Source organism: Quercus suber, unplaced genomic scaffold, assembly GCF_002906115.3.
Source record: "Quercus suber isolate HL8 unplaced genomic scaffold, Cork oak 2.0 scaffold_1134, whole genome shotgun sequence".
NCBI lineage: Eukaryota > Viridiplantae > Streptophyta > Magnoliopsida > Fagales > Fagaceae > Quercus > Quercus suber.
Window position 1 is genome coordinate 28,455 of NW_027070537.1, and position 27,159 is coordinate 55,613.

Consider the following 27,159-nt stretch of genomic DNA (forward strand, 5'->3'; position numbering starts at 1 on the left):
CTCTTTTCTACCATTGTTGTTAAGGTTTTTGCAGTATACATTTAAAGTTTTTCATTTGCAAGTTGCTCTGATTTGAAAAAATAAAACCCTAGAACATAGAGAATAAGAAGGTATTGAACATTAAAATGCCTTTCTTCCACCACTGTTGCCAATCTTCCAAAATTAGATCGTACCATTCATCCTTCCTGGCTATGCTCAAGGTATTTCCTTCCATTTATTTTATTTTCCTCTTTTTACCAAATGGGTATATAATATAATCTCTAAAAACCACTATCTCTTTCTCATTCTCTTAAACTTTTGCTTTAATATATAATATTTTGCATTTTATTTTCCTCTCCTAATATTGTGACTGTGTCCTCTACAGCAATGATTATGCTCATCCATTCCCGCCTATGCTTTGGTGACAAGGTCAAGTCAGGCACTCCATGTAACACCCTAAACCCATACCAAGGATTTAGATGCATAACCTGTCTTATAAATAATCAGCAATAATATAATGGAACCGAGTGTAATTAAAAGCATCAGTATTACTTACATCTCATGATAGTCTATTTAAATTAGCTATAGGGAATTCGATCTCAATTGGGGTATTGATATCATGTAATCTTATGACTCACCATGCCACTTAATTAAGTCATAACGCAAAAACTTCAAGAAATCTTATACCATCAACCTAGAGATATCCTGAACCATGTAATATTGTAATATAAACTCTACTGTATGGAGATAAACAACACGTATCTTTAACCTATGATACCACACACAATCAATAATCAGCTTGTTAATAGTTACCTTGATGTCGTCTTTGTCAAGTTTAGCAATAATCCTTTTGGCCATAACTTTTAGCATCTAGCATCTCTCTCTAGCTTTCACTTGACTGACTTAAAAGACCCAATATATATACCTCTAAAATAACACTCCAATTCAGTCTAGGAAGATCAATCCCACTCCTACTTGGGCTAGAGTTTAAGACCCACTAAAACTTAAATAAGCTTCCAAGACTTTAATTCCCAATTAAANTATCCACAAATAAACTTCAAATAATCAAAATATTTCCTATGAAATCCATAAAACAAAAACTTTAACAATAAAGTCTCCAAATACAATCTCAAAGAGTTCCACAAATGCCAAACTCACTATCCTAAGAAAATATACTAAAATAGTCCATCAACTAACATAGCTCCAAAAGAAGTCTTCAATTTATGTCTCCAATGATCTACCACCAAAAGATATTCCACTGCTCTAATTTGAAAGGGTGGAGAAAGGGGGGGGGGGGTGAGCTAGAAGCCTAATAAGAGACTAATAACATGAGGATGTTTTTCAAAACAAAACATTAGCATCATTGACAAAATATAGTCTTTACAAAACACTTGCATATAGTTTTAATAGTAATATAATATATTCTATAAAACTGTCAAGAATAAAACATTTACGATAATGCTGTAATCATTAAATAAAATAATAACCATTTTAGTTAGCCAAAATACACTAAATAGGTAGAAACAATATATTATGGAAATAACCAATTTTTCCACTTATAAAGGTTGATGCCAATAAAACAATAGTTTGATATGGAAAAAATTAAACATTAGCCAAACAAAGACATAAGCTGCTAAACACTCAGTGGGTGATTCCCATGGAGAACAATAACACTAACCTTAAAGAGGCAACACTGGCTCCAAAAAGCAAACGATAACACCGCACCACACCACAATAACACTACATCGGCCGAAGACCAATTCTTATCCCTATATTGGCAAAGGTTGCAAACTGACTAGCTGACCATTTAAAAACATTATTACTTTATTACAATATTGCCAATATTATTCATATATCATATAACAAATACTTTCTCAAAAATATAGTTTTGAGCCATTCTTTAACATATATAGTTTCAAAATAATATACAAGAAATAATAAAATTTTGGTATGTATAATGCATAGACAATGGTATAAGTTTTTGGAAACTTCACTTTTGCAATTATATATATATATATATATATATTTACCAAAAATATATATAAATATACATGTCTTGAGAGACGTCATGTTCTGAAGTCCACTTACCTCAAATCACCAAAACATGTTAGATCTCAACTATCCAAGCCGATGTCACTCGAACCTAATACAAAAATAGATGATTTTGCTGTGTTAAGCCATACTTACACTATTTATATAAACCATTCATGCTATCCTTCTTCCAAAATCACATATGGACCTTTATACATCATACTTACATGTCAGATCCTAATAATGTTTTTAACCAAAGGCCTATCATTAGTATTTAATGCTATACCATCAGATCCGAAATAATCCACAAGCATCAGTATTACTTACATCTCATGATAGTCTATTTAAATTAGCTATAGGGAATTCGATCTCAATTGGGGTATTGATATCATGTAATCTTATGACTCACCATGCCACTTAATTAAGTCATAACGCAAAAACTTCAAGAAATCTTCCAAGACTTTAATTCCCAATTAAACTCAAATTAAGGTTGTTTAGATTGGCTAGAACTTTAAAGAATTCTAATAACACTTAAACTCCTAATCCGAATAGGTTTTGATCTCTTATTCTTTTCCTTAACTGATGAGGAGACTAAAAGTTAAATATGAATAATCCACAAAAATAACTATCACATTACATCATTTATTTATTTTCTTTGTAGATATCATGATATAAAATAATATCACCTTCAAAATTAAATAATTCATCAATTTCACTTTAGAAGCAATAAAATTATTTTTTAAGTAAGGTTGGTGTTACATCCCAAGATTGGGTTTTTTTTTATGGTTATTTGTTATCTCATAAGCTTGAGTAAAAACAAACCACAATAGGTGTATCCAGATTTGTAATGGGACCAAATTTGTTAATTTTACTATATAAGTTTGTTGCCTAGCAGTAGCTAACAGAACCACTAGTAAACTTTTTTTTTCCTTCCCTTGCCTCGATTTGTAATTTATATTTGTTTCTTTATCCACTCCATAATAAAGACTGACCCAATCACCCATCGTTTAGTAAGAGAAATTTGTTTATAGCTATTGATGTGCAATATGATGCGTAATTGTGTGCTCACTTAGGGAATCATATATGAAAGATGCATAACTTAGGAAATAATCATGAAGTGGGCTGAGTTATGATTTTGATAAGCTACCTTATAGTTTTTACTTGGCTAATTCACTTGTGATTAGAATATAGGAAGAGCTAAGCTAATGCTGTTTCTAGGAAAATTTTGGAGTTGGTTATTGTTAAAGAGTTTGGAGAATTTAGTCTATCAAAGGATTTAGCTGCTGGGTTTTGAGTTGAATGTATTTGTGGGTAGTTCTTTCATAAGCTTATATGCAGCAGTGGTTGCAACAATGCATGATGTGTGTTTGATAAAATGCCTGCCTTGAAAATATTATATTATGTGGAATATTTTGCTAAATGGTTTACTTATTGTTGTAATTCTCTAGAACTTTTTTTGAAATCAAATTAGTATGCGCATGAAATGCTTACTTATCGGGTTAATAATAGATTGTTAATGTTTAATTAGAAGAAAAGCTAAGCTTGAAATTGATCCAATCAAACTTATCCAACATAATCCAACATAGGCATTTTTGCAGTGGATGCAACTGCTAGGTCCTAAGAACGGCCTTAAGTTCAAGTTTTGTACAAGTTGCCTCGAGGTCCACTTAAGTTTGCAGCCTAAGATATATGGTTATTTATAATTGTATAATTGGGGCACGTGAGGATTGATCTGAAAGTATGTACGTAATCAGCTATATGTGTTGATTCAATAATTATAGAGTATGGCCTGCATGATTGAATTTATGGCCTATGGGACCAAGGTTAGAGTTAGATTTGGGCCTTATTCCCAATGTTAACCATGCAATTCATTTTGTTATGAGTTTTCCTTGATAAGTTGTTGATAGCATGGTCCTTAGAAATCAACTATTTTTAAATTTGTGATTGCCCCTTCCTACTGCTTGTAGTTCATTTGTACAGTCATGTTGTAGTTTTTGAAAGTTTTTGAGCACCATGCTTAATAGCAAAAAATAAAAAAAATAAAAAATAAAAATAAAAAAATCAATGTTATGCAGAAGATAGAAGTGTTTAAGGGTCTGAAACTGCCTTGAGTACTATTTCTTTTTTGGGAATTTTGGTTGAGAAGGCCAATGACAAGAGGGTTTAAACCTTTCCCTGCAATTAAGGCCATTGCAACATGTAGGAAAAATTCCCACTTAAAAATGCCACGTTTAGAATTTAATTAGAAAAGTTACATTGTATGAAAAACTCCAAACCAGAAGTCAAACCCATTGATTCCAACCCAAACGCCGCAACCCAGCAAGAAATTTAAAATCATTCGTTGTTTCAACTTCCACATTTACCATCAAAAAGCGAAAAGATATCCCATATGAACAAACACGTTTACTATTAAAACAAGATGCAGCATCTCAACCAAACAATAAACCCATTCATTCAAACAAAAAAAAAAAAAAAACTTCCTTTCCTCCTATCAATATTCACTCTAAACTGACATCGGCTATTCTCTTTGTTTCGTTTCTTCTTTGCAATATCATATTCACATAGCATTCTTAATTTTCCTCTTTCATATACTCTTTCTGTTGTGTAATTTAGCAATTTTCTGCCATCTGAAGGATAAACCCATCGGTTCAGCCACTTTCTTACTGTTTGCATGTTCCGTTCTGAACCAATAGTTAGAGGAAAAGGAAAACCCAAAATTAGCCTCTTTAGAAATTGAACAAAGTCGTTCTCTTTGGTTAAGAAACAATAGCATCTCTTACAATCTAAACCATTTTATGACTATCAAATCCTCCAAAAATAAAATAATTATTGTCCTATAAATACAACTTATCCCATGATTTCAAACTCTATTGTACATTTTTTTTTTTTTATCTTTCATTGAACAAATATTGATTCTTGGCTTAGAATATAATTTTTTAAAATTTTTTATTATGCCTTCTAGAACAGTCGCTAAAGAGCAAGAGAAATCCAAAGGTCAGCAAGTTTTTTGGCCTTGCAAAAAGAGAGAGACAGAGAGAGAGAGAAATCTGAAGGTCGTTGCCACCATTAGGCCAGCGTCCCGCCACCATCAGACTCAAATTTTAATGATGGGGTTATTCGAGAATGAAATGGGCTACAATAGCTTTCATTGGTAAGCGAATATAAATATTTGAATCCTGCAATATATGTTTTGTTGCCTGTGTCTATGGTTTTTCTAAAAGGGACCCGATTTGAATGTTAAGGTTTCTTTGAAAGCAGATGAAATTTGCACTGTTCTATATATGTTAATTTTGGTATTCTATATATTCATTTCTATTGTATTCCACATGTTCGATGAAATCTCTTTTAGACCGTAATACCATCAAACAAACGAACAAAGAAAATCCAAAAGGAAGCAAAAAAAAAAAAAAAAAAGCAAAAACTGAAAACCTTTATTTGTTCTCTGCAAATTCATGTTAGTATTGATTAACATGCTTGCTTAATTTTGCAGATACATATGCCGATTTTGGTTGTATGAATGTTTTGAATACTTTAGTCAATTTTTTTTTTCTTCTAAAAAAAAAAAATGGTTGTTCATAGTTTTAAGTTTAATAAATGATGCGTATAATTCTCCCTATAGTACTTACATTACCTGACCACCTAAAGAGTTCACTATCTACATTGGCCATGGTCAATAATATTTCAAATCATTGCCTTCTTTCTCCTCTAGGTTTGTATCAATTTGTTTTATATTTTCCTTTTGTTTTTATGTAATTAGTAATGTTCTTCATATATTATAATTGTTTTCTTAATTTTATAATCACTATGAAATTAGAGGGGGTGGACTAACTCTGACTATGATATAGTCCAAAGATTAATGAAAACGTTGGCAAATGATGGCATTATCCTTAGAAAGAGCATGTAATTGAGTAACTTATCACTATGTTTAGCTATTTGATTACATGAAATTTCAAGTCAATTGAGCCGCAAGTGAAAGGAAAAGATTTACTCTGACTGTGATACTGCTTTAAGTCCTTTCTCTTTCAGGGTTGTTTTCTACTAAATTATCTCTATCTTTATCTTTATCTTTTTCATAATTCTTTTGTTAGCATTGTATAGATTTTCATTATTAACATAATAAAGCATTATATTAAAGTTACCTAATATATGTGTTAGATGAAGATGACGTTGCCAGTTTTATTTTTGTGCAGCAATTGGTTATATGATTTTATTCCTAGGTCACAAATTTCATGTCTTTCATAGAAATTGCAAAAATCATCCTGAGTTTGAATCACATTTATAAGTCCTGGGAGTATTTTATGTGTCTTGATATTACTCAAGCAAATGATATTTTAAGGATTACAAGGAATTTTATCATTAGCATAACCTATATTATATTTTAGTTACTAAAAAAGAAATACATATTTAGTGGCTTTCTTGGTAGATTTCTATTGATAATTGTTTGTTCTAAATTTACTTTATGTTTTTACTATCAGATTGTATCTTGAAAGCTTGAAAACGTGTTGAAGAACACAAGAGCTGTTTAGACCCCCGATTATAATTACGGCTCGATAGATTTTACACAACTTTAATATAAAGTGTGGAACAGTGTAAAAGCGAGCGGATGAACAATATAGCTACTCTAATCCATAAACTAAACAACACAGCAGTATAATGGAATAAAAAAGAGTAGGGAAGAGAGATGCAAACACAGAAAACACCAAGACGTGTTTTCGAAGAGGAAACCGAAGAACTCGGCGAAAAACCTCTCCGCCGCCCTCCAAGCGGAAATCGATCCACTAGACAATCAGTTGGGATACATGAGTAAGCAAGAGACCCTCCAAGCCTAATCTACCCAATGTACCTAAGCCCTCCAAGCTCCTACTCCAACAAGGCTTCTCGGAACCGTGTCTTGTCTTAGTTATCCGGATCCCGCAACAAGCTCCATGTTGCATCTGCCAGTCCAGGCTTCTTCCAATGCTTCCCAGCAGCACCAATTATTTTTGTGATCTTTTAAATTTGTGAAATTCTATGTCTGGTATTTTCAGTTTTTGTTTGTACCATGGGTTAAAAATGTGACAAAGTGAATGTGTAGAACCTTTGAACATAACCATGCAGGTTTAATAAGCATTTGGAATTTACAAGAGATGTGATATGAGTCATCTTTTTTTCCATTGTAGATAGTATAATACATTTGATTAGTCAAATTTTTTATTATTATTTGTAAGGTTAACGGTAAAAATTATTCGTATTTTTTATTGTGCAATTTTTTTTTTTTCATTACCATTATTTCTTCCTGGCCAAAATAGCCGAATACCACTGTTTTCGAAAATATTTTGTAATCTACCATTATTTTTGAAATATGTATGTAACTCGAGTTCCATACATATTTTCCCAAACATATATGGCCATTTTGGCCATTTCTTCTTTTGCTTCCGTTAATTTTCTTTGAGAGGTAAACATTTAAAGAAGAAAAGTAACCCCAAAAAAAGCCCATGCAATAGAAGTTGTTTTGTCAAGAAAATATTTACCAATAAAAAGTAAAATAAAAAATGGAAAAAGATTCCCACGCATTGCGCGGGTTAAAGGCTTGTGTGTGTGTATTAATAGTTAAAGCAAAGAGAAAATCCAATTAAATTCTAAATTGGAGTCTAATTTTACACCACGTGTCTCATCTAATTTTTAATTTTTTGTGTCAAATAAATTATTAGGTGCAAAAATCAAAAAGTTTAAATTCAGTTATATTTTAAATTGAATTTTAGTTGGAGTTCAATTTTGCCAGGTGCATCCTTTGCAATATTCTTTCATTTTTTTTAATTAATTTTTTGAAATTTATGTTCAATACCCATGCCCAGTTTCCATATTTGGCTTGTTGTTATACTTCCCTAAGCCCTTTGAAGTTTGAACCCAAAGAATAATGAATCTATGTAAAAATAAATATAAACAATGAATCAAAGTAATGGTTCTCTCAAAAATTATCTCAAATCCTATTATATTCTTCTGATTCTTTCCTATGTTACTTAGGAACTTTATAAAACGTTATATCTTATTCTCACAGTCGGTTTGGTCACTTTGATTTTACTGATTTTGTATTCTCTGAAGTTTAGTTTGTATGTATCTGTCTTTGCTAATCACCCATTTTTCTAAAACAAAAATGTTGGTGCTTTTTATTAAAAATGCACAAAAATTGTTTGACAAAAGACCTTAGTGTTTTTGTCTTTTTCTATAATCTGACTTTGTAAAATGTCCATTTTGCAGGTCTAATAGTATATAGCATATACATGATCTAGTAACTGGTAAGGGCCAATAATTTAGTACGTGGTTTTGTCCCTTCTTCAAGTTTCTATCTATTTATTTTAGATTTTATTTTAGTTTTTGTACAATGTGCTTGTGCAAGAAAGACTCACCTCGGTAAAGCATTCCCCCTTTTATATATATACATATATATATATTGCCTTTTTTTCCTTTGGATAAGTTATATATGTACTATTTCTCAATATATAAGAGAACCTATCATTGTGGCCATTGATCGCATTACTATTTCTCTAGATGTAAATTTGTGTTTCCAGATACTTAATTTTTTATAGGGTGCAAAATTGAGGCACTGTGACATGTGTTTTACATAAAAAGCCTCCTAGAGCTCATTATTGTTGGGTTTGCAAAAGGAGTGTTTTGACTTTTGATGATGGTAGGTAGTTATATTAAAGAGATTTGATTTATGAATATAACTAGGAACATGATTTAACTTATTATTTAAGTTTCTAATTTTGTTGCCAAAAGTTATGTCTAGGATCATCACAGTTTGTCATTTGTGGATAAATAAATATTGGCTATTGGAACTATAAGGCCTTTTTGGCTATAGTTTATTCAAATTTTATAAGCAAAGCTTGGAAAAAATACAATTAGATTCTTCAATTGAAATTCAGTTTTGCACCATGTGTCCTAAATTATTTAGTTTTAGAGAAAGTTTTATTTCTTAATTTAGGAGTCCAAGGTGAGACCACATCATAAATATCCATCCAAGTGAGTTATTGCGTACAAAAACCAAAAAGTTTAGAATTAAAAAAAAAAAATTTAAATGGACAATTTACATTTTTTTTTTACCTAATAATATTCTTGCAAGACATTTTAAAGAGTTAAAAATATATATATATATATATAAGAATTATTATCAATAATATTTAAATTATATATGTAAGAATCATACTATGCATCTCAATGTATATCTTTTAAGTATATCCATCATATATATGGGGTTACAAGCTAGTATATATAAAAGTAGAGTCCTCATGTGAAAAAACTTTAGGTTCTGCCAAGTGGCACATTGTGTGACATTCTTTTCATTTAAACTTCTATCTCATCTAAATTTAGCATTTATGTCAAATTATTAAGTAATAACAAATGCATTTATTTCAATATATTAATAAAACTCAAATAATTTTTATATATTTATAACTTTACATGCTTTGAATAGATACAGATAGATCTAAAAAGTCATGAGAAATGTAAAAATTAAGAAAAAATTTCAATGAATTGGGTAAATATTATTTGTCTCCACATTTGTCCAATATAAATCCTTATTTCCATTGGACTTAAAATTAAACTTTCATAATTTTTCTCACAATATCTTTGTTTTTCTTTCTGAGAGGTATGTTAATTTGCAAAATATTATGTTTGTCTTAAATATTTTGTTTACATTTTATGTATAAGTTTTTAATTATGTAGCATTGTAATGTATTTAGTCTTATTTTTTCATATTATGTGCCAATTTATATTTTTGTTTTTCAGTATGATGCATAAATTTCTTGGTTGACTATCCATATTTTAGTTTGACATTTTTTTATTGCATAAATTAGAGAAATTTTCTCCCAATTTAAGTGTGACTAACAATAATAGTATTCATGAAATTATATGTGTAAATAATTTCTTATAAAATTTATCAAAAAGCATTACGCATCCGCGGGATATCGGCTAATATAATTTTAATCATGTAAAAATCAAAACATGCTATATAAGTATTTGTAAAACAAGCTTTAAGAAATTTTGTATCCTTAGATTTATTATTTTTAATAAATACCACCTTTAAGTTGATATTTCAGTGCTTTTAAAAATTTTAGGGAACTAATATGATTTTTTGGCACATTCATTCACACTAATTTTGTGCATTCCAATGTTAATTCACATATGAAAAAGAAAATTACATAAAAGTTATTTTTCTTTTCTTTAATCTTGGTTGGGTTCAAAATATGTTGCCCAAGTCGTGTAGGCCCAGTTATGGAGAGGCCTAATACAAGAATCAATGGCGCAACAAAATTCCCAAGTGGACCTGGTCCACAGAAGTAGACATGGCAAAACGAGCGGGTCGGGTCGGGTTCGGGTCGGATCAATTTGTTGCGGGTCAAACGGGTCACTGGTCAAAAACGGGTCATTTTAAGCGGTCAAAATCGGGTTCGGGTCAATCGGGTTTCGGGTCGGGTCGGGTTGACCCGTATTTTTCACATGAATTTTTTTTTTTATAAAGAAAACAACATGTATCTATTATTTGGAAAGTTATACAACAAATTACTTGATGTAAAATGCATTATTTTGAATTCACCACTTATATCAAGAATGAACTCAGTTAAACTTATTAATACTTATTCAACAATTTTAAAATTATACAAATCCTAACATTACTATCTAAAACAAAATAACACAAAGATAAGTAAAACAAATACACAAGTTTTATTTCTACACAATATCAACATTCCAAATATAAAACAAAATTACAAATGACTTATTGGATAACTCATTTGATAGAGAATAAAAATATATAAGAAATTTACAATCTTGAAAATTAATTTTATAATCTATTATCAGTTGTGGTTGACACTCTATTTCAATTTGAGATATACTTTAAAATTTGATTGCTTACTTATTTATATATGGTCTCTTTATGTATATCATATTATTGTTAAGCAACACACACTCTAAGAAATATCATAATTTATTTTGAAAAGCCGTTTATTTTAGACATAAATTATTAAAAATAGGTCTAAGTATTCATAATTTATGCTAATTTGATACTTTAGCTTCACTATTTTCACACTTGTGAATATTTCTCACATATCTACAATTTTAAATCTATGTTTTTAACTTTACTGTAACTAGATTATCTTGGCATGTATTTTGCTATTTGATATCTAAAATATTTCTCATTACAGAATGTTCAACAATTTATCTTTTAATTAATTTGCACATAGTTATATAAATGTATCAATTGTTTCCTTAAAGTTCACAATAAACAATTAAACAATATATTCTTAGTTTTACTATTTTTACCCAAAAAAAAAAGTTTTAAAAAATGGTTCGGGGTCGGGTCGCGGGTCGGGTCGGGTTGACCCGCAAAAAACAGTGGGTACAAGTAACTGTTGTTCGGGTCAAATCGAATTCGGATTGGGTATTTTTCGGTCGGTCGGTAAAAATTCTGACCCGTTTTGCCTGTCTACACAGAAGGTTCACAAAGATACTAGAGAACAGACACTAGAACGTTCGTTTAAAAAATCGGATAACAGCCAGAAAGTTCGTTAAGAAAAGCAGAGAAGACAGACACCAAAACTGAGAACTCCCTAGAAAATACAAGAAGAATACCCACAAATCTATAAATTTGCTACCTCGTTGTTTCCTCTCAAACCAGTTCGAATTCGAAAGTGTCATTGTAATCATCCCAACAATAGTACTATAACTCTTAATTAAGTGTCGCTCATTCCAAGCTTCTTTGGTAGCCGCCGAAGCAACATATTAGACCATTCTTGCTCGAGATTTGGGACCCATTTAGGATTTCCCATTCTATCTGAACCTCAGTTTGCAGAGAAACTTCTGCTTTTGTTAACGCCCACGTTGATTGGAAGGAGACCCCAGAAGCCCATGTGTTCAAAGCTGATCTTCCTGGGCTCAACAAAGAGGAAGTGAAGGTTGAAGTTGAAGACGATAGGTGCTCCAAATAAGCGGAGAGAGGAAAGTGGAGAAGGAAGAAAAGAAAGACACGTGGCATAGAGTGGAGCGTAGCAGCGGAAAGTTCTTGAGGAGGTTTAGGCTTCCTGAGAATGCTAAGATGGATCAAATTAAGGCTTCCATGGAGAATGGTGTTCTCACTGTGACTATTCCTAAGGTGGAAGTGAAGAAGCCTGAGGTCAAGGCCATTGAGATTTCTGGCTAAATTGTGATTTTGGTCCTTATATTGCAATATTAATTAATATAGGCAGGCCTTAAATATGATTGCATAAAATAAATTTAGTACAATGTTTCTTTGATAATTGTCATGATGTGTCCTTAACTGTACGCTGAACCGGGGAGTATTATGCAAAAGCTTTGTAATGTTTTGAAAGTTCTAAGGAAGCAAAAACAGAGTGTTTAAAATCGTTGCTTACCTTTATCAGTTTTAATTGGTTTCCCTTTCTTTCTCAAATTGCCAACGGCGAACGGCCAACCTAATTTTTCTAAGATCAAAGGGCATCAACGTTTTGATCAACTATCATAATGTAGATTAGCATTTTATGTGCAAGGAGAGACTCTTCATCTATTAAAACAAGAAAAATTCTGTGGATAATACCTTAATAAAAAGGTTTATGCAATCCGGAAAAATAAAAATAAAAAACTGCAGGATCTGTGAGGAGTAGTTGGTAGGTAACCTTAGCGGAATACCCATTTCCAACCATTCTCTTAGGTTTCTCTACCCTCGCTTCTTGTTTTCTCAAATCTTCACAAGCATGGAAGGAACAAATTTTGTTCAAAGTCCAAAAATGAAGAACTGTCTACGTGCTACAGTATGCCTGCATGTCACATGTATGAGTATAGAAACATAGGACGGGTGAGAAGTTTCTTTCGTTGGTTTATGTATATCTCTAATATCTATAGTTGTAAATCAAACTCTTGGCCCTCTTCATAAACAACTTTGTTATTTGTCCAGTTTAATAACCTAGGTAAATGGCGTTAAAACTAAAAATAATTTTTTTTTTCCTTCTTTTTTCTTTACCCATGGCCATGGCTTCGGATCTCTCAAATTGTAGGATCTGTTCCTTCAGCTGAAAAATAACTAACGGTTATCATCAAAAGCAAACAAAAAAGCCTTAGCAAAAAAATTAAAGAAAAAAAGGGGAAAAAAAAAGCTAAAAGCTCGAAAATGTGTCGAAAACACACAAACTGTTTAGACTCTTAAATTAAAATTACAGCTTGGTTGATTTTACACTAATTTAATATTAAGTGCAAAATAGTATAAACACAAGCATATGAGCAAAATAATTATTCTAATCCATATTTAAAGTAACACAGCAATAAAAATGAAATGAACACAAGTAAGGAAAAGAGATGCAAATACAGATAACACCGAGACGTGTTATCGAAGAGGGAATCGAAGAACTTGGTGAAAAATCCCTTCGCCGCCCTCTAAGTGAAAATCGATCTACTAAACAATCAATTAGGATACAAGGATCAGCAAGAGACCTTTCAAGTCTAATCTACCCTCTGTACCTAAGCTCTCCAAGCTCCTCCTTCAACAAAACTTCTCGGAACCGTGTCTTGTCTAGTTCACCAGATCCCACAACAAGCTTCATGTTGCATCTGCTATTCTAGACTTCTTCCAATACTTTCCAGCAGTACCAAAACTTCACTTGACACTCTCAAAGGGTGTGGTAAGTGTTTGGGCTATCAACCTCTCAATGGTATAAAAATGGAGAGGTAGGAGATAAGGAAATTCCCAAAACAAATGTGTAGAGGATTGTGAGTATAACAATCTTTAACTCTCAAGGTGTTTGGCTAGGGTTTTCTCTCAGAAGCTCTCCTTTACATTTGTGGGTAATGTGGGTATATATAGTGTAGGCACAAAAAATGTGAATCAGACTGGACAAGCTGGTAGAACAATATGCCTTGCGGGTGTCTCGCGGGAAGACCTTACCCGCGAGATACTTGCGAGACACAACTGTCTCCATCTAGCCTGACTTTTCGCATTCTAGCATGTGCAGGCATATGATATACTTCGTGGGATGCTAAGTCGCGAGATACCCGCGAAACCTTCTTCAGTTTTCAAATGCTTGAGTCTTCACACTACTCTCTCTATCACACATCCCTTACAATGAAATCTCACAATAAATATAGGGTACAACAGATTGGAAATAATTACAATCAAATTTAGCACGGAATATAAGTCAACAAAACATATAGTTGTAAATAACAACTTTACAAGAGCAACAAAAATAAATTTGATCTTTTCTTTCTATCGCGACTTCTAGGAAGTCCAAAACTCCAAAATCAAGGACCACCACAATTTGATGTGCAAAATCTCCTCAAATTTACTTTTGAATCTCTTCGAAATCTCCAAAATCAAGAACCACTTTCACTTCTTTATTAGCATCTTCTCCTTCTCATCCCTTACCTTCTTCTTCTTACTCTTCACCCAATGACCTTCTTACCCTTTCTTGGCTACAATTTGGTTCATATTGAGGGTGAGAAGTTGGAGAGATCTAATGCCATGGGTTTCTATTCTATGCTCCCTCATAGGATGGGGGAATAAAAGAGAAAAATATGAAATGAAATAGTACTTTAATGCCGTTTGTTTAAATTATCAAACTAGATAGATGGAAAAATTTAAGAGGGAAATATAAGGAACAGTAGTTAAAGTATTGTATCTAAGTTTCCCCTTATAAATATTGAAATGAAATAGTATTTTAACGCCATTTGTTTAAATTATCAAACTAGACATATGGAAAAATTTAAGAGAGAAATATAAGGAACAGTAGTTAAAGTATTGTATCTAAGTTTTTCCCTTATAAATATTGCCTCAAACAAAAGGAAATCAGTTTAAATTTAGTGATAAAGATATTAAATAATTTGGAGAATTGGAAATAGAGCAATTAAGAAAGAAACTTATATATTTTTATTATAGCTTGACATAGAAGAGTAGTTAATGATGTGAAATAGGGCTTGGTCACTGCTCACAACTTGCAAAAGCAATGAAAAACCCCAACCCAAAAAAAAAAAAAAATTCTCCTTGTAATCTCCTAAAGACCGTGGAAAAAAATGTGAATTTCTTTTACTTTTTGTTGATCTGCGATAGAACAAGTCACTTTATATTTTATTGCCAAAAAAGTAAAGAGTTAGAATAAAATTGTCAGCTTTAAACCATTATATTTTTATAATGTTTAAAGAAATAATTACTGGGGGACGAAAAGTTGAAAGTACTTTTCTTAAAAAAATTGAACATGTATAAGTATATTATGAAAAAGAAAAAAAAAATTAGGGGGGTTTAAATTGATCAAGTTCATGTTTAAGTTCAACTATATATTAAACATGCCTAAATTAAATATAATAATGTACTTTTTTTTTTATGAACAAAAAATGGGTTGGAGGGGTAACCTAAGTTGGCATCTTCCACTTTGTCGTGATTATAATAATACCCTACCCACTGAGCCCAAGCTTGTGAGAGTAGAAGATCTGGATACTAAACTGTTATTTATAATTTATTGTCAATTTAAATAGCCCATCTTGTAATAAAAATTATGCATAGTACAAGGTTGGTAATTTGTTTTTTTTTTTTTAGAGAATTATGTTGGTAAATTTAATTTTTATACATCCAGAATGATCTAATTTACTCAAGTGATATATTTATTATAGATTTACTCAAATTATATATTTGTAACTATAATTAAGTTATCAATTATTGGAATAAAATTATGGAGGTAAAAAATTCTAGTTGTAGTGTTTACTATATGTGGAAATTAAAAAATAAGTTAATTAAATTATTCATAAACAAGCTTGAATTTATTTAACAAGAAAATTAAATCAATCTTGGATATTTATTATAGCTTGACAGTTTGTTTGAGATTGCTCATGATTGAAATAAAATAAAATTAATCAAACCTAAACTTTTAATATTTAACTCATCACTGCTCACAACTTGCAAAAGCAATGAAAAACCCCAACCCAAAAAAAAAAAAAAATTCTCCTTGTAATCTCCTAAAGACCGTGGAAAAAAATGTGAATTTCTTTTACTTTTTGTTGATCTGCGATAGAACAAGTCACTTTATATTTTATTGCCAGAAAAGTAAAGAGTTAGAATAAAATTGTCAGCTTTAAACCATTATATTTTTATAATGTGTAAAGAAATAATTACTGGGGGACGAAAAGTTGAAAGTACTTTTCTTAAAAAAATTGAACATGCATAAGTATATTATGAAAAAGAAAAAAAAATTAGGGGGGTTTAAATTGATCAAGTTCATGTTTAAGTTCAACTACATATTAAACATGCCTAAATTAAATATAATAATGTACTTTTTTTTTTATGAACAAAAAATGGGTTGGAGGGGTAACCTAAGTTGGCATCTTCCACTTTGTCGTGATTATAATAATACCCTACCCACTGAGCCCAAGCTTGTGAGAGTAGAAGATCTGGATACTAAACTGTTATTTATAATTTATTGTCAATTTAAATAGCCCATCTTGTAATAAAAATTATACATAGTACAAGGTTGGTAATTTGTTTTTTTTTTTTTTAAGAGAATTATGTTGGTAAATTTAATTTTTATACATCCAGAATGATCTAATTTACTCAAGTGATATATTTATTATAGATTTACTCAAATTATATATTTGTAACTATAATTAAGTTATCAATTATTGGAATAAAATTATGGAGGTAAAAAATTCTAGTTGTAGTGTTTACTATATGTGGAAATTAAAAAATAAGTTAATTAAATTATTCATAAATGAGCTTCAATTTATTTAACAAGAAAATTAAATCAATCTTGGATATTTATTATAGCTTGACAGTTTGTTTGAGCTTGCTCATGATTGAAATAAAATAAAATTAATCAAACCTAAACTTTTAGTATTTAACTCACCTTATTTACAACCCTATTAATATGCACCTCAATTTTTCTTCTTTTTTGGGTTCAAAACAAATTTGGGTTCCCAGAATTGTGGATTAGGCCCAATACACGTATTGGTGGCACTGGCAGCCTAGTACCCATGTGGGCTAGCAATGGAAGGTTCGCAACGATTCTAGAAACTAGAAAGTTCATTAAACAACAAGAAAATTCATTAACGAGACTATACAAACAACAACCAGAATTCGCGAGAAAACACTTGAAGAATCCTTTAAAGACCTATAAATACACAAATATCCTTTCTTCCCAAGCCAATCCGAAGTATTAAGTGTCATTCTAGGCTTTACCTACAAACAACCGCTTCAAATCAAAGGTTTTTTCTGTACTAGCTATAAACTCTTATTAATTAACATGTCGCTGATTCCAAGCTTCTTTGGTAGCCGCCAAAGCAACATCTTGGATCCATTCTCGTACGAGATTTGGGACCCCTTTAAGGATTTCTCACTCTCATCTGAACCTCAGTTTGCAAGAGAAACTTCTGCTTTGGTTAACACTCGCGTGGATTGGAAGGAGACCCCAGAAGCCCATGTGTTCAAAGCTGATCTTCCTGGGCTCAACAAAGAGGAAGTGAAGGTTGAAGTTGAAGATGACCGAGTGCTACAAATAAGCGGTGAGAGGAAAGTGGAGAAGGAAGAGAAGAAAGACACGTGGCATAGAGTGGAGCGTAGCAGCGGCAAGTTCTTGAGGAAGTTCAGGCTTCCTGAGAATGCTAAGATGGATCAGATTAAGGCTTCCATGGAGAATGGTGTTCTTACTGTGATGGTCCCTAAGGTGGAAGTCAAGAAGCCTGACGTCAAGGCCATTGAGATTTCTGGCTAAATTAGGATTTGCTAATTACCATATCTTATGTACTATATTGTACTTGCAAATGTATGTCGTAAGCTATGATTACTGAAAATAAATTTGGGTTTACTTGTCAGAAGGTTTCAATGAGAAAGTTCGTTTTATAATTGTCATGATGCGTCTCTCTGTGTAGACAGTTCAAAATTATGTAGAAGCATTGTTTTGCTCGGAAAAATACATTGAAAAAAAATAATAAAAAAGATTGCTTAAATCGCTTCAACCCTTTTCAATTTGAATCGGTTTACCTTTCTTCATCAAATTGCTAACTTCCAATCAGAGTTATTCTGGAATTATGAGGTTTATTGTGGGGAAAAACATGAAATCTAATCTGCTATAATTATCTAATAAAATTTAGTGATCCATTATCATTAATTCTTTCATTGGGGGTTCTAAACGTTCGAGAACTTGCTATGAGCACGATTGCTATGGGCTGAGTTCCACAGTATTGATGTGTTGTTGTACCATTTTCAACGCCTAAAAACCAACTACACTCTGTTTCTGGTTGGACAATGAGAAAAGATTGGAAGGAGACCCCAGAAGCCCATGTGTTCAAAGCTGATCTTCCTGGGCTCAACAAAGAGGAAGTGAAGGTTGAAGTTGAAGATGACCGAGTGCTACAAATAAGCGGTGAGAGGAAAGTGGAGAAGGAAGAGAAGAAAGACACGTGGCATAGAGTGGAGCGTAGCAGCGGCAAGTTCTTGAGGAAGTTCAGGCTTCCTGAGAATGCTAAGATGGATCAGATTAAGGCTTCCATGGAGAATGGTGTTCTTACTGTGATGGTCCCTAAGGTGGAAGTCAAGAAGCCTGACGTCAAGGCCATTGAGATTTCTGGCTAAATTAGGATTTGCTAATTACCATATCTTATGTACTATATTGTACTTGCAAATGTATGTCGTAAGCTATGATTACTGAAAATAAATTTGGGTTTACTTGTCAGAAGGTTTCAATGAGAAAGTTCGTTTTATAATTGTCATGATGCGTCTCTCTGTGTAGACAGTTCAAAATTATGTAGAAGCATTGTTTTGCTCGGAAAAATACATTGAAAAAAAATAATAAAAAAGATTGCTTAAATCGCTTCAACCCTTTTCAATTTGAATCGGTTTACCTTTCTTCATCAAATTGCTAACTTCCAATCAGAGTTATTCTGGAATTATGAGGTTTATTGTGGGGAAAAACATGAAATCTAATCTGCTATAATTATCTAATAAAATTTAGTGATCCATTATCATTAATTCTTTCATTGGGGGTTCTAAACGTTCGAGAACTTGCTATGAGCACGATTGCTATGGGCTGAGTTCCACAGTATTGATGTGTTGTTGTACCATTTTCAACGCCTAAAAACCAACTACACTCTGTTTCTGGTTGGACAATGAGAAAGACAAGGAGGTTAAGGCTCCAAACTCTAGCACCTTGATAGAGAAAGAAGATATCCAGATGGCCAGTGACTTAAAAATTATTCCAACTAACTAGCTTCAAAAGACTCCTCCGGTATAAGAAGGTCAAGGAAGAAAAATGGAGGAAAGTGCTCAAAGATAATATGTGTAATTCAAATAATGAAAAATATTGTCCACAACTCCTAAGATCACAACTATAGAACAAAGTTTTAGCATGTTGCTAGTTGCTACTCTGCACCCTACAAGTAATGAGATTTCTTCTAATTGTTCTAGGAGCCATCCAGCCTCTTAAGGAGTTTTGAGTCTCTAAAACCTGAGCTATAATCGGATAAAAGCACTGGAGGGCTCTAAAGAGGTGATGTCAATTTTCTCAAAAAATACAAATAATGGTAAAGGCGAATACAATTTCATATCTAATTAAATGAGCACACAATTTCTGAGATCAATATTTAAAAGGATATGAAACTCAAATTCGGTTGAAGTGCAACCATACTGTTAAAGTTACACCAAAAAATGCTTGAAATCAACAATTATATGGACCCAAGGACAAAGAATTTCCTATTCACTCTACCTATTTTTGTATATTTTAGGCTCTCTATCATAATTAGATAGAAAGACTGACACTTTGACAAGCGCAAGAAGGCATTTATAGAACATCCCCCTTATAGAACATCTCCCCTCCTTGCATCTCATAACTTGTTTAGAAAAGTTCAAAACAAAACAGAGTTCAATAAGAAACTGCAATATTTTGATTTTCAAAGAAAGACAAGACATGCCTAACTTACAGAAACACAACCATTTGATCATACGATCCCTATGCAGCATTAATACCGAATAGATGATAGCCAAGAACCTGAGAAAAACTACATTATAGAACAACAAATGTAAACTATTATTAGGTGAGCTACAAACAATCTTCTCCCTTGCCCATAAACACTAACTCAAATGACACATTCATCAATTGGTTATTTTGAGTAGCACAAATAGACGAAAATTGCATTTTGTTGCCAAAATTATGTCTCTTTTATTTCCTATAACTAAAGCCTTACTTTGAGTAGCACTAAGACCTTTTGGTGACGAAAATATTTTCCTCACTAAATTTCGTCACCAAATATACCTATTGTTGTAGTAACAGATAGAAAAGCAAAATCAGTAAAGAAAAGAAAACGTAAAAATCAAAAAAATTTAGTGCCTCCAACTGTTGGAAATTATCTCTGATCTTCCAGCAATAATTCCATGCTTAGCAAAAGATCGGAATACACACCACCTCATGGTTGTACTCTTCCTATACCATCACTCTCATCTCACTCTCTAAATTCGAATGGACCCAGCATCAATTTGTTTTACTAGATGATCAAACTCAAATCTCAAAGAACTATTCGTTATTTATTTGGTATTAATTTGTCATTAAGCATGGCCACTTAAGGCTACGTATTGTGTGGATTTGTTTTCTTGTGCTAGATTGGTCTGCCACTTGAATAATTGAGGAATCTTAATACATACCACTTGAAAAGTCACTCAAATAATGAAGGAATCTTTATTGTTTTTCTTCAACAACTGAAAACTTTTTACTATTGCTTACAAAATGGAGAAGCCTTACTAATGCTGTTTGTCAATTTTCTTTTACAGTGTTGTTGGGTGGCATGGTTGTGAATACCTCATTTTGTCAAGGTTTCACACGTTAAGACCCTTGTCATTCTTGCACCGCTCCACAATGACAAAACCATTCTCATTTTCCAATCGATCATTTGGATTTATAGGCATTTCTTGTTAGCAAAAAGGTGAATGTTCCACTTCATCTCTAGCAAAATCTCGCATTCTACACAAAAACACACAAAAATTATACTTTCACAATCACTATGAATTGCCCAACTATACAAGCCAAGTAGTTTTATATATATATATATATATAACCGATTAAACATGCAAATCTATATATATCTAAAAGCTGAAGCGTAGCATTGTTGCTACGCTTTAGTTAAGCCACATCAGCGTCATATCATCATTTATTTTCTTTCTTTCTTTTTTATTTTTTGATTTACCTATTGACATTTATTGAGTCTCTCCTTAAATTCAAGTGTTACTCTATCTTCAATTCTAGCGTGTGTCTCTCTATTAACCTAGACTCTTCACATGCCACTATTATATGGAATTCAGACGGTCACCGATAGATTACAACCTCCTCACCTCCTCACCTATCATGGTTTTTCTTTATAAATTTTCAATTGTTCTCCACAAATTGTAGACGAAACTGAAGCACATGATTTTGTTATTTGTATTATTCTTATTTATTTACTTCCATCTCATTAATAGAAAATAAAATGTACTTCGATTTTAGGTTTTCATGATGAATGAGTTTGAGTTTTCATGGTCTCAAAGTGTATGAAGTCAGAATGAGTTTGATTTTTCATGGTGAATGGTGGTTCCAAATAAGGCTGACTTTCACGTGGAGAGAACGTCAAGGTATTCTCCCTACAAATACTCCTTTATTTGCAATGAAAATTGGATCACTCACTGAATGTAAGATTTGTTTCAATGATACAGAGTCCATTGTCCATTTGCAATTCAAGTGTGGAGTGCTACTTCTATCTATGTACATAAGGATTTTGATAATATAAATCACTTTGAGGTGCTGATGGATTTTATGCTTTGAGAGAAGGGATTCATTAGTGAAATGGGAGTGCATCAAGATGTAGAGATGACTGACATGAAGTGGAGACTTCCCCTGCATAATGTTACCAAGATAAACTTTGATGGTTGCCATAATCCAATGACCAGATCAGTGGGAATTAAGTTGTTGATTAGTTATTCTCAACGTTGGCAGTTCAATCTCACAGGGGACGCAATCATGATGAATTGAAGGTTGTTTTGGTGATCCAGGCAGTTCATTTTACAGGCAAATTGGGGTTCCGTCAGGTGGTTTTTGAAGGAGAGAGCAAACTTCAAATAGCAGCTCTTAACTCCGTTGATGTGTCTTGGATTCTTGGGAGTGCTGGGCATCTGCTGGATGAAGCCAAAATGATGGCTCTACAGTTTCTTTATGTAGAATTTCATTAGTCACATGTATATTGTATTGGGCTGCCCATGAGTTAGCTTTGTATGCTTGAAATAGTTCATTTGAATGGAAGACATTCCTTCGCCATGGCCATGGCCATTCTTAATTTCTTATAATTGAGAATTTTTCCAATGTATCGCTTCTTATATATTATTCAAACTCTTCTTTTCTTTCAAAACATAAATAAATATTTTGTCAGTTTGGTCCATGTTAGAGGCTTGGCTTAAAGTTTATAACCTGGAGTCCTAGCATAGCCTAACCTATCCCTCTAACTCATACACTTAACTATGGACCAAATTGCTTATAAGTTTTTTAGACTCGAGTTGAGCTCAAACTAACTTACAATCCCAAATTACAACTAGATCCAGTCATATATATATATATATATATTGTTGCTACGCTTCAGTTAAACCACATCAGTGTTAAGTTATCATTTATTTTCTTTTTTCTTTTTTCTTTTTTGATTTACTTATTGACATTTATTGAGCCTCTATTTAAATTCAGGTGTTACTCTATCAAGTGTTACTATCTTCACATGCCACTATTATATGGAATTCTGACAGTCACCAATAGATTATAACCTCCTCACCTCTTATATTTTTTTTTTCTTTATAAATTTTCAATTGTTCTCTCTCCACAAATTGATCGGTATGGTCTTCAATGGGATAATTTATTGAGTGTTTTTCCCATTCTTTCAGTCATGAGTCATGTCTGTATACCAAAACCCAATCAAATTAGTACAAGAGATAGAGAGTGACTCTATAGCTTGCAAACGAAGCTAAAGCACATGAGAGACAAACATTAGTAGCCCAGGTCCAAATTGTATGAACTCAAAATGAGTTTTATTATTTGTATTATTCTTATTATTTATTTATTTATTTCCATCTCATTACTAGAAAAAAATGTAATTCAATTTTGGGATTTCATGATGAATGAGTTTGAGTTTTCATAGTCTCAAAACTATTCAAATATGTTTTCTCATTTTCAAAATTGATTTGAATTGAGCATTTGATCATGTTTGTTATAAATTGCTTAATGATTGCCCTTCTCTAGATTGCAAGAATATTACTCTCAATATGTTTTCCATAATGTCTTCCTATCTAATCAATTAACTTCAATGTAATGTTTTTGTTTTGGTCTTTGTTTTATAGTAAGAGTATTATTCATTTTTATCAAAGATAAATTGTTATTGTTCTCCTTTTCCTATCGTTTTATATGTTGAACTAAATTTCATTTTTATCTCTGTTCCGTTTGTCAATTCCTCGGCAAATATAAATGATCAAGCCTCGCAATCACAAGAAGCTTTTCATTATATTGAAGGCAATAGCAATTAATTGGTAGCTATTTTTTTTTTTCTTGGAACCTTTTGAAGGAAAGGGGAATAAAATTTTTGTTTTTCTTGGGTGGTGCTTGATAATTTGCCTTTTTTATGGTTTAATACACATCTGCTATATTAGATTTCTCTTTCCTTATATTAATAATTTTTTGTTTATTATTTAATTGGACTGTTTGGTGTCCCAGAAATTGTGGGACAATGGAAGAGAAAACAAAGTAGAGTTTGAAGCTTAATTTTTTTATTTTTTTTTTGGTTGTTTGGAACTTGGGGTGTAACAGTTTAAATCTTTTTATCTTAGTTTTTTTAAAGTGAAACTCTAATTCTTCAAAGTACACCAGCTTTAGTAGATTAATTGTTGTGCTATGGCTAGAATATTTTTGTTTTGGACCTTAATTGGCCTATTTGGTTGATTTTTTTTTTTTTTTTAATTCCATTTGTTTCTAGCTTTAAGCTAATTGTTGTGCAAATGGAAAAACGAATTGGTTCTTGATTCTTGAATATCTATCTATAACATTGTCTACATGAACAACATTTGGGTTTTGATTTTGGATTATGCTACATTTTTTCAACAACTTGATTTTCTTTTTAAAATTTTCTCCTATTGAATATCTAGAATATTGTGTGCATGAGTTTTAGACAAAACATAACAATACTTCTATGATTGAGTTTTAAATTTTGTATTTTTCTATTTCTTTCCTTCTTAAAAATAGTATGATAGCTGATGTGATGCAATGAAAGTAGGAGCAACTGCTATTTTAGGGGTATAGTAGTTGGTACTTATGATCATTTCTCATAGCCATTTAAACTTCTTGGCCTAGAATGCTAATAGCCATCTTCTCCGAGGCAAAAACATTTGGTCAAGTTTAGCAAGTTTCCACTAACTTTGACCACAACGTCATGGCAATATAGGTGTCTCACTTACTTACAATTTGTATATGCACTTTTTTGATTCTTTGTGGAAATTCAAAACATTGATAAAATGAATGTAATGGCAAGTGAGTGATTTGTATATAGACACATTGATGAATATGTGTAGTGGACATAAGTAGAATCAGTGGCATGTGTTTGACAATTTAGTATTTGAAGGAAATTAGTATAAGTGAGGGTCTATTAAATTTTTACCTCTTTATCTCCCCACTACTCTCTACTTGACTGTCTTTATTTCCTCACTACTCTCTATTTACTGTCATACTCTCTCTCTCTCTCGCTCTTGTGGATCGTTTTTCTTTCCTATAATTCTGATTAAGGTTAATGGTTTTATTTTTATTTTTCTTAAATATGTGTTTTGGTATTTTGTATTTTGTTTTTAATTTCCCATTACAATGTCTTATTTCTCCCTTTTATAGCTTTGGTTGTGTAGGGACTCAGTTTGGATTAACCCTGAGTACGAATGGGTTTTCAGCCCAATCAAGCCCAAACAATAAATTTTTAGAGAGTGGGTTAAAGGTTTAGGCGCTGGGCGTCGATCACCAAGCATGAACTTTCTTTATGAAAAATACTAAGAGTTTCTTTACAAATGGGGGAGTGCTCATAGGCCTGTGGCCGAGGAGGCCTTTTTGTTCTCTCTCTTTTTTTTTTCCCCCTCCCCTCTTTTACTTTACTTGCTTTTCTTATATAGTTTTCATCTACCTATCTCCTTATTCCATCTGTTGATCATCCATTTGCCTCTCTTCTGGCAGTCTGTCCCATCAGAGGCCTTATCAGTACTCAAGTGGTTCACTCTGACCAACGTTGCCCTGCTAAGGGGTTATATCCTCATTAATGCAGCCAGAAAGGTTAGGTGAATGCATTAAGTGCGAATGTGACAGCTTGCTCTGAGCTTATCTCCTCCCAAAGATTATCCTTAGAATGCTGAGGACGAACAGGTCCTCGGCGTGGGTCACAAAAGTGGCTTTGTCTAACTTAGGCTTGGCTGGTCAGTCCTCCTCGGCGTTGACCTTGGGCCTAATACCCAATGGGCCTATCGGGCCCACGGGCCCCACAATAGCCCCTCAAAACCCTGCTGCATGTTCCCTCGGACGGGGAGGAGGGTTTTGATACCTGCGGGCTCTCTAGACGAGTCGTCCCACTTCGGTTTGTGCTAACGCTAGCGGCTTTTTGACTGCTCGATGCGCGTTTTTAGCGTTTCAAGACTTAATGGGTGCCCACTGAATTGAGGAGACTAGTATACGACATAGGATAAATTTGTTTATTTTCTCCTTTATCTCATTTTGTTTCTTGCCTCAGAGGCGTTGTAAAGGGGGTTGTATACTTTCCGTTTGAACTGAATACTTAATACTTTGCTTCCATCTAATGATGTTCTCTTTTATTCGCTTTACTATTGTACTATGCTCAATATTCGTATTCTATTCTGGAGTTAGCCTTATGAAACCATCTGTTATCCTTCGAATATAAACCTAAAGATTGTATTATAGCTTGACTCTAAGTAACGCTTTGGTTTTTCTTCAGATAGTTATTTTCTCCATGGGTTTGAGTCCGAGGACCATGCAATACCCTGGTTCTGTCTAGTACTCAGATATAATGGTGTGTGTAGTTTTACCATAGGTTTGGGTCCGAGGACCATGCAATACCTTGGCTCTGTCTACCACTTCTATTTTTCTGTAAGTATCTAGTTTCCCCATAGGTTTGGGTCCGAGGACCATGCAATACCTTGGTTCTGTCTAATACTCAGATATAATGGTGTGTGTAGTTTTACCATAGGTTTGGGTCTGAGGACCATGCAATACCTTGGCTCTTTCTACCACTTTTATTTTTCTGTAAGTATCTAGTTTCCCCATAGGTTTGGGTCCAAGGACCATGCAATACCTTAGTTCTGTCTAGTACTCAGATATAATGGTGTGTGTAGTTTTGCCATAGGTTTGGGTCCGAGGACCATGCAATACCTTGGCTCTGTCTACCACTTCTATTTTTCTGTAAGTATCTAGTTTCCCCAAAGGTTTGGGTCCGAGGACCATGCAAGACCTTGGTTCTGTCTAGTACTCAGATATAATGGTGTGTGTAGTTTTGCCATAGGTTTGGGTCCGAGGACCATGCAATACCTTGGCTCTGTCTACCACTTCTATTTTTCTATAAGTATCTAGTTTCCCCATAGGTTTGGGTCCAAGGACCATGCAATACCTTGGTTCTGTCTAGTACTCAGATATAATGGTGTGTGTAGTTTTGCCATAGGTTTGGGTCCGAGGACCATGCAATACCTTGGCTCTGTCTACCACTTCTATTTTTCTGTAAGTATCTAGTTTCTGGGTTAAAGGTTTAGGCGCTGGGCGCGTCGATCACCAAGCATGAACTTTCTTTATGAAAAATACTAAGAGTTTCTTTACAAATGGGGAGTGCTCTAGGCCTGTGGCCGAGGAGGCCTTTTTGTTCTCTCTCTTTTTTTTTTCCCCCTCCCCTTTTACTTTACTTGCTTTTCTTATATAGTTTTCATCTACCTATCTCCTTATTCCATCTGTTGATCATCCATTTGCCTCTCTTCTGGCCGTCTGTCCCATCAGAGACCTTATCAGTACTCAAGTGGTTCACTCTGACCAACGTTGCCCTGCTAAGGGGTTATATCCCCATTAATGCAGCCAGAGGGGTTAGGTGAATGCATTAAGTGCGAATGTGACAGCTTGCTCTGAGCTT

At 32.9% G+C, this 27,159-nt stretch overlaps 3 protein-coding genes and 1 long non-coding RNA gene across 4 annotated transcripts; all 4 read left to right on the forward strand.

The window, feature by feature from the left end:
* Positions 1-4,919: 4,919 nt before the first annotated feature.
* Positions 4,920-8,514, forward strand: LOC136065763 (uncharacterized). The gene is made up of 2 exons (XR_010627370.1): positions 4,920-5,161; positions 8,248-8,514. It is a non-coding gene; the product is annotated as an uncharacterized LOC136065763 (long non-coding RNA).
* A 1,820-nt stretch (positions 8,515-10,334) lies between these two features.
* On the forward strand, positions 10,335-12,387 carry LOC112012115 (17.5 kDa class I heat shock protein). Its single transcript, XM_065769377.1, is given in 4 exon segments — positions 10,335-10,443; positions 11,726-11,766; positions 11,769-11,958; positions 11,961-12,387. Coding segments are annotated over 4 exon segments (567 nt in total). The 3' UTR covers positions 12,188-12,387.
* A 4,717-nt stretch (positions 12,388-17,104) lies between these two features.
* On the forward strand, positions 17,105-17,857 carry LOC112012122 (18.5 kDa class I heat shock protein). The gene has a single exon (XM_024044501.2). The coding sequence runs from the start codon at positions 17,259-17,261 to the stop codon at positions 17,724-17,726; it is 468 nt and encodes a 155-aa protein (XP_023900269.2). The 5' UTR covers positions 17,105-17,258; the 3' UTR covers positions 17,727-17,857.
* A 402-nt stretch (positions 17,858-18,259) lies between these two features.
* LOC136065762 (17.6 kDa class I heat shock protein) lies at positions 18,260-18,586 on the forward strand. Its single transcript, XM_065769378.1, has one exon. The coding sequence runs from the start codon at positions 18,260-18,262 to the stop codon at positions 18,584-18,586; it is 327 nt and encodes a 108-aa protein (XP_065625450.1).
* Positions 18,587-27,159: the final 8,573 nt, after the last annotated feature.

Coding starts and splice junctions, on each gene's coding strand:
- LOC112012122 (XM_024044501.2), top strand. CDS start 17,259: ATGTCGCTGATTCCAAGCTTCTTTGGTAGCCGCCAAAGCAACATCTTG.
- LOC136065762 (XM_065769378.1), top strand. CDS start 18,260: ATGAGAAAAGATTGGAAGGAGACCCCAGAAGCCCATGTGTTCAAAGCT.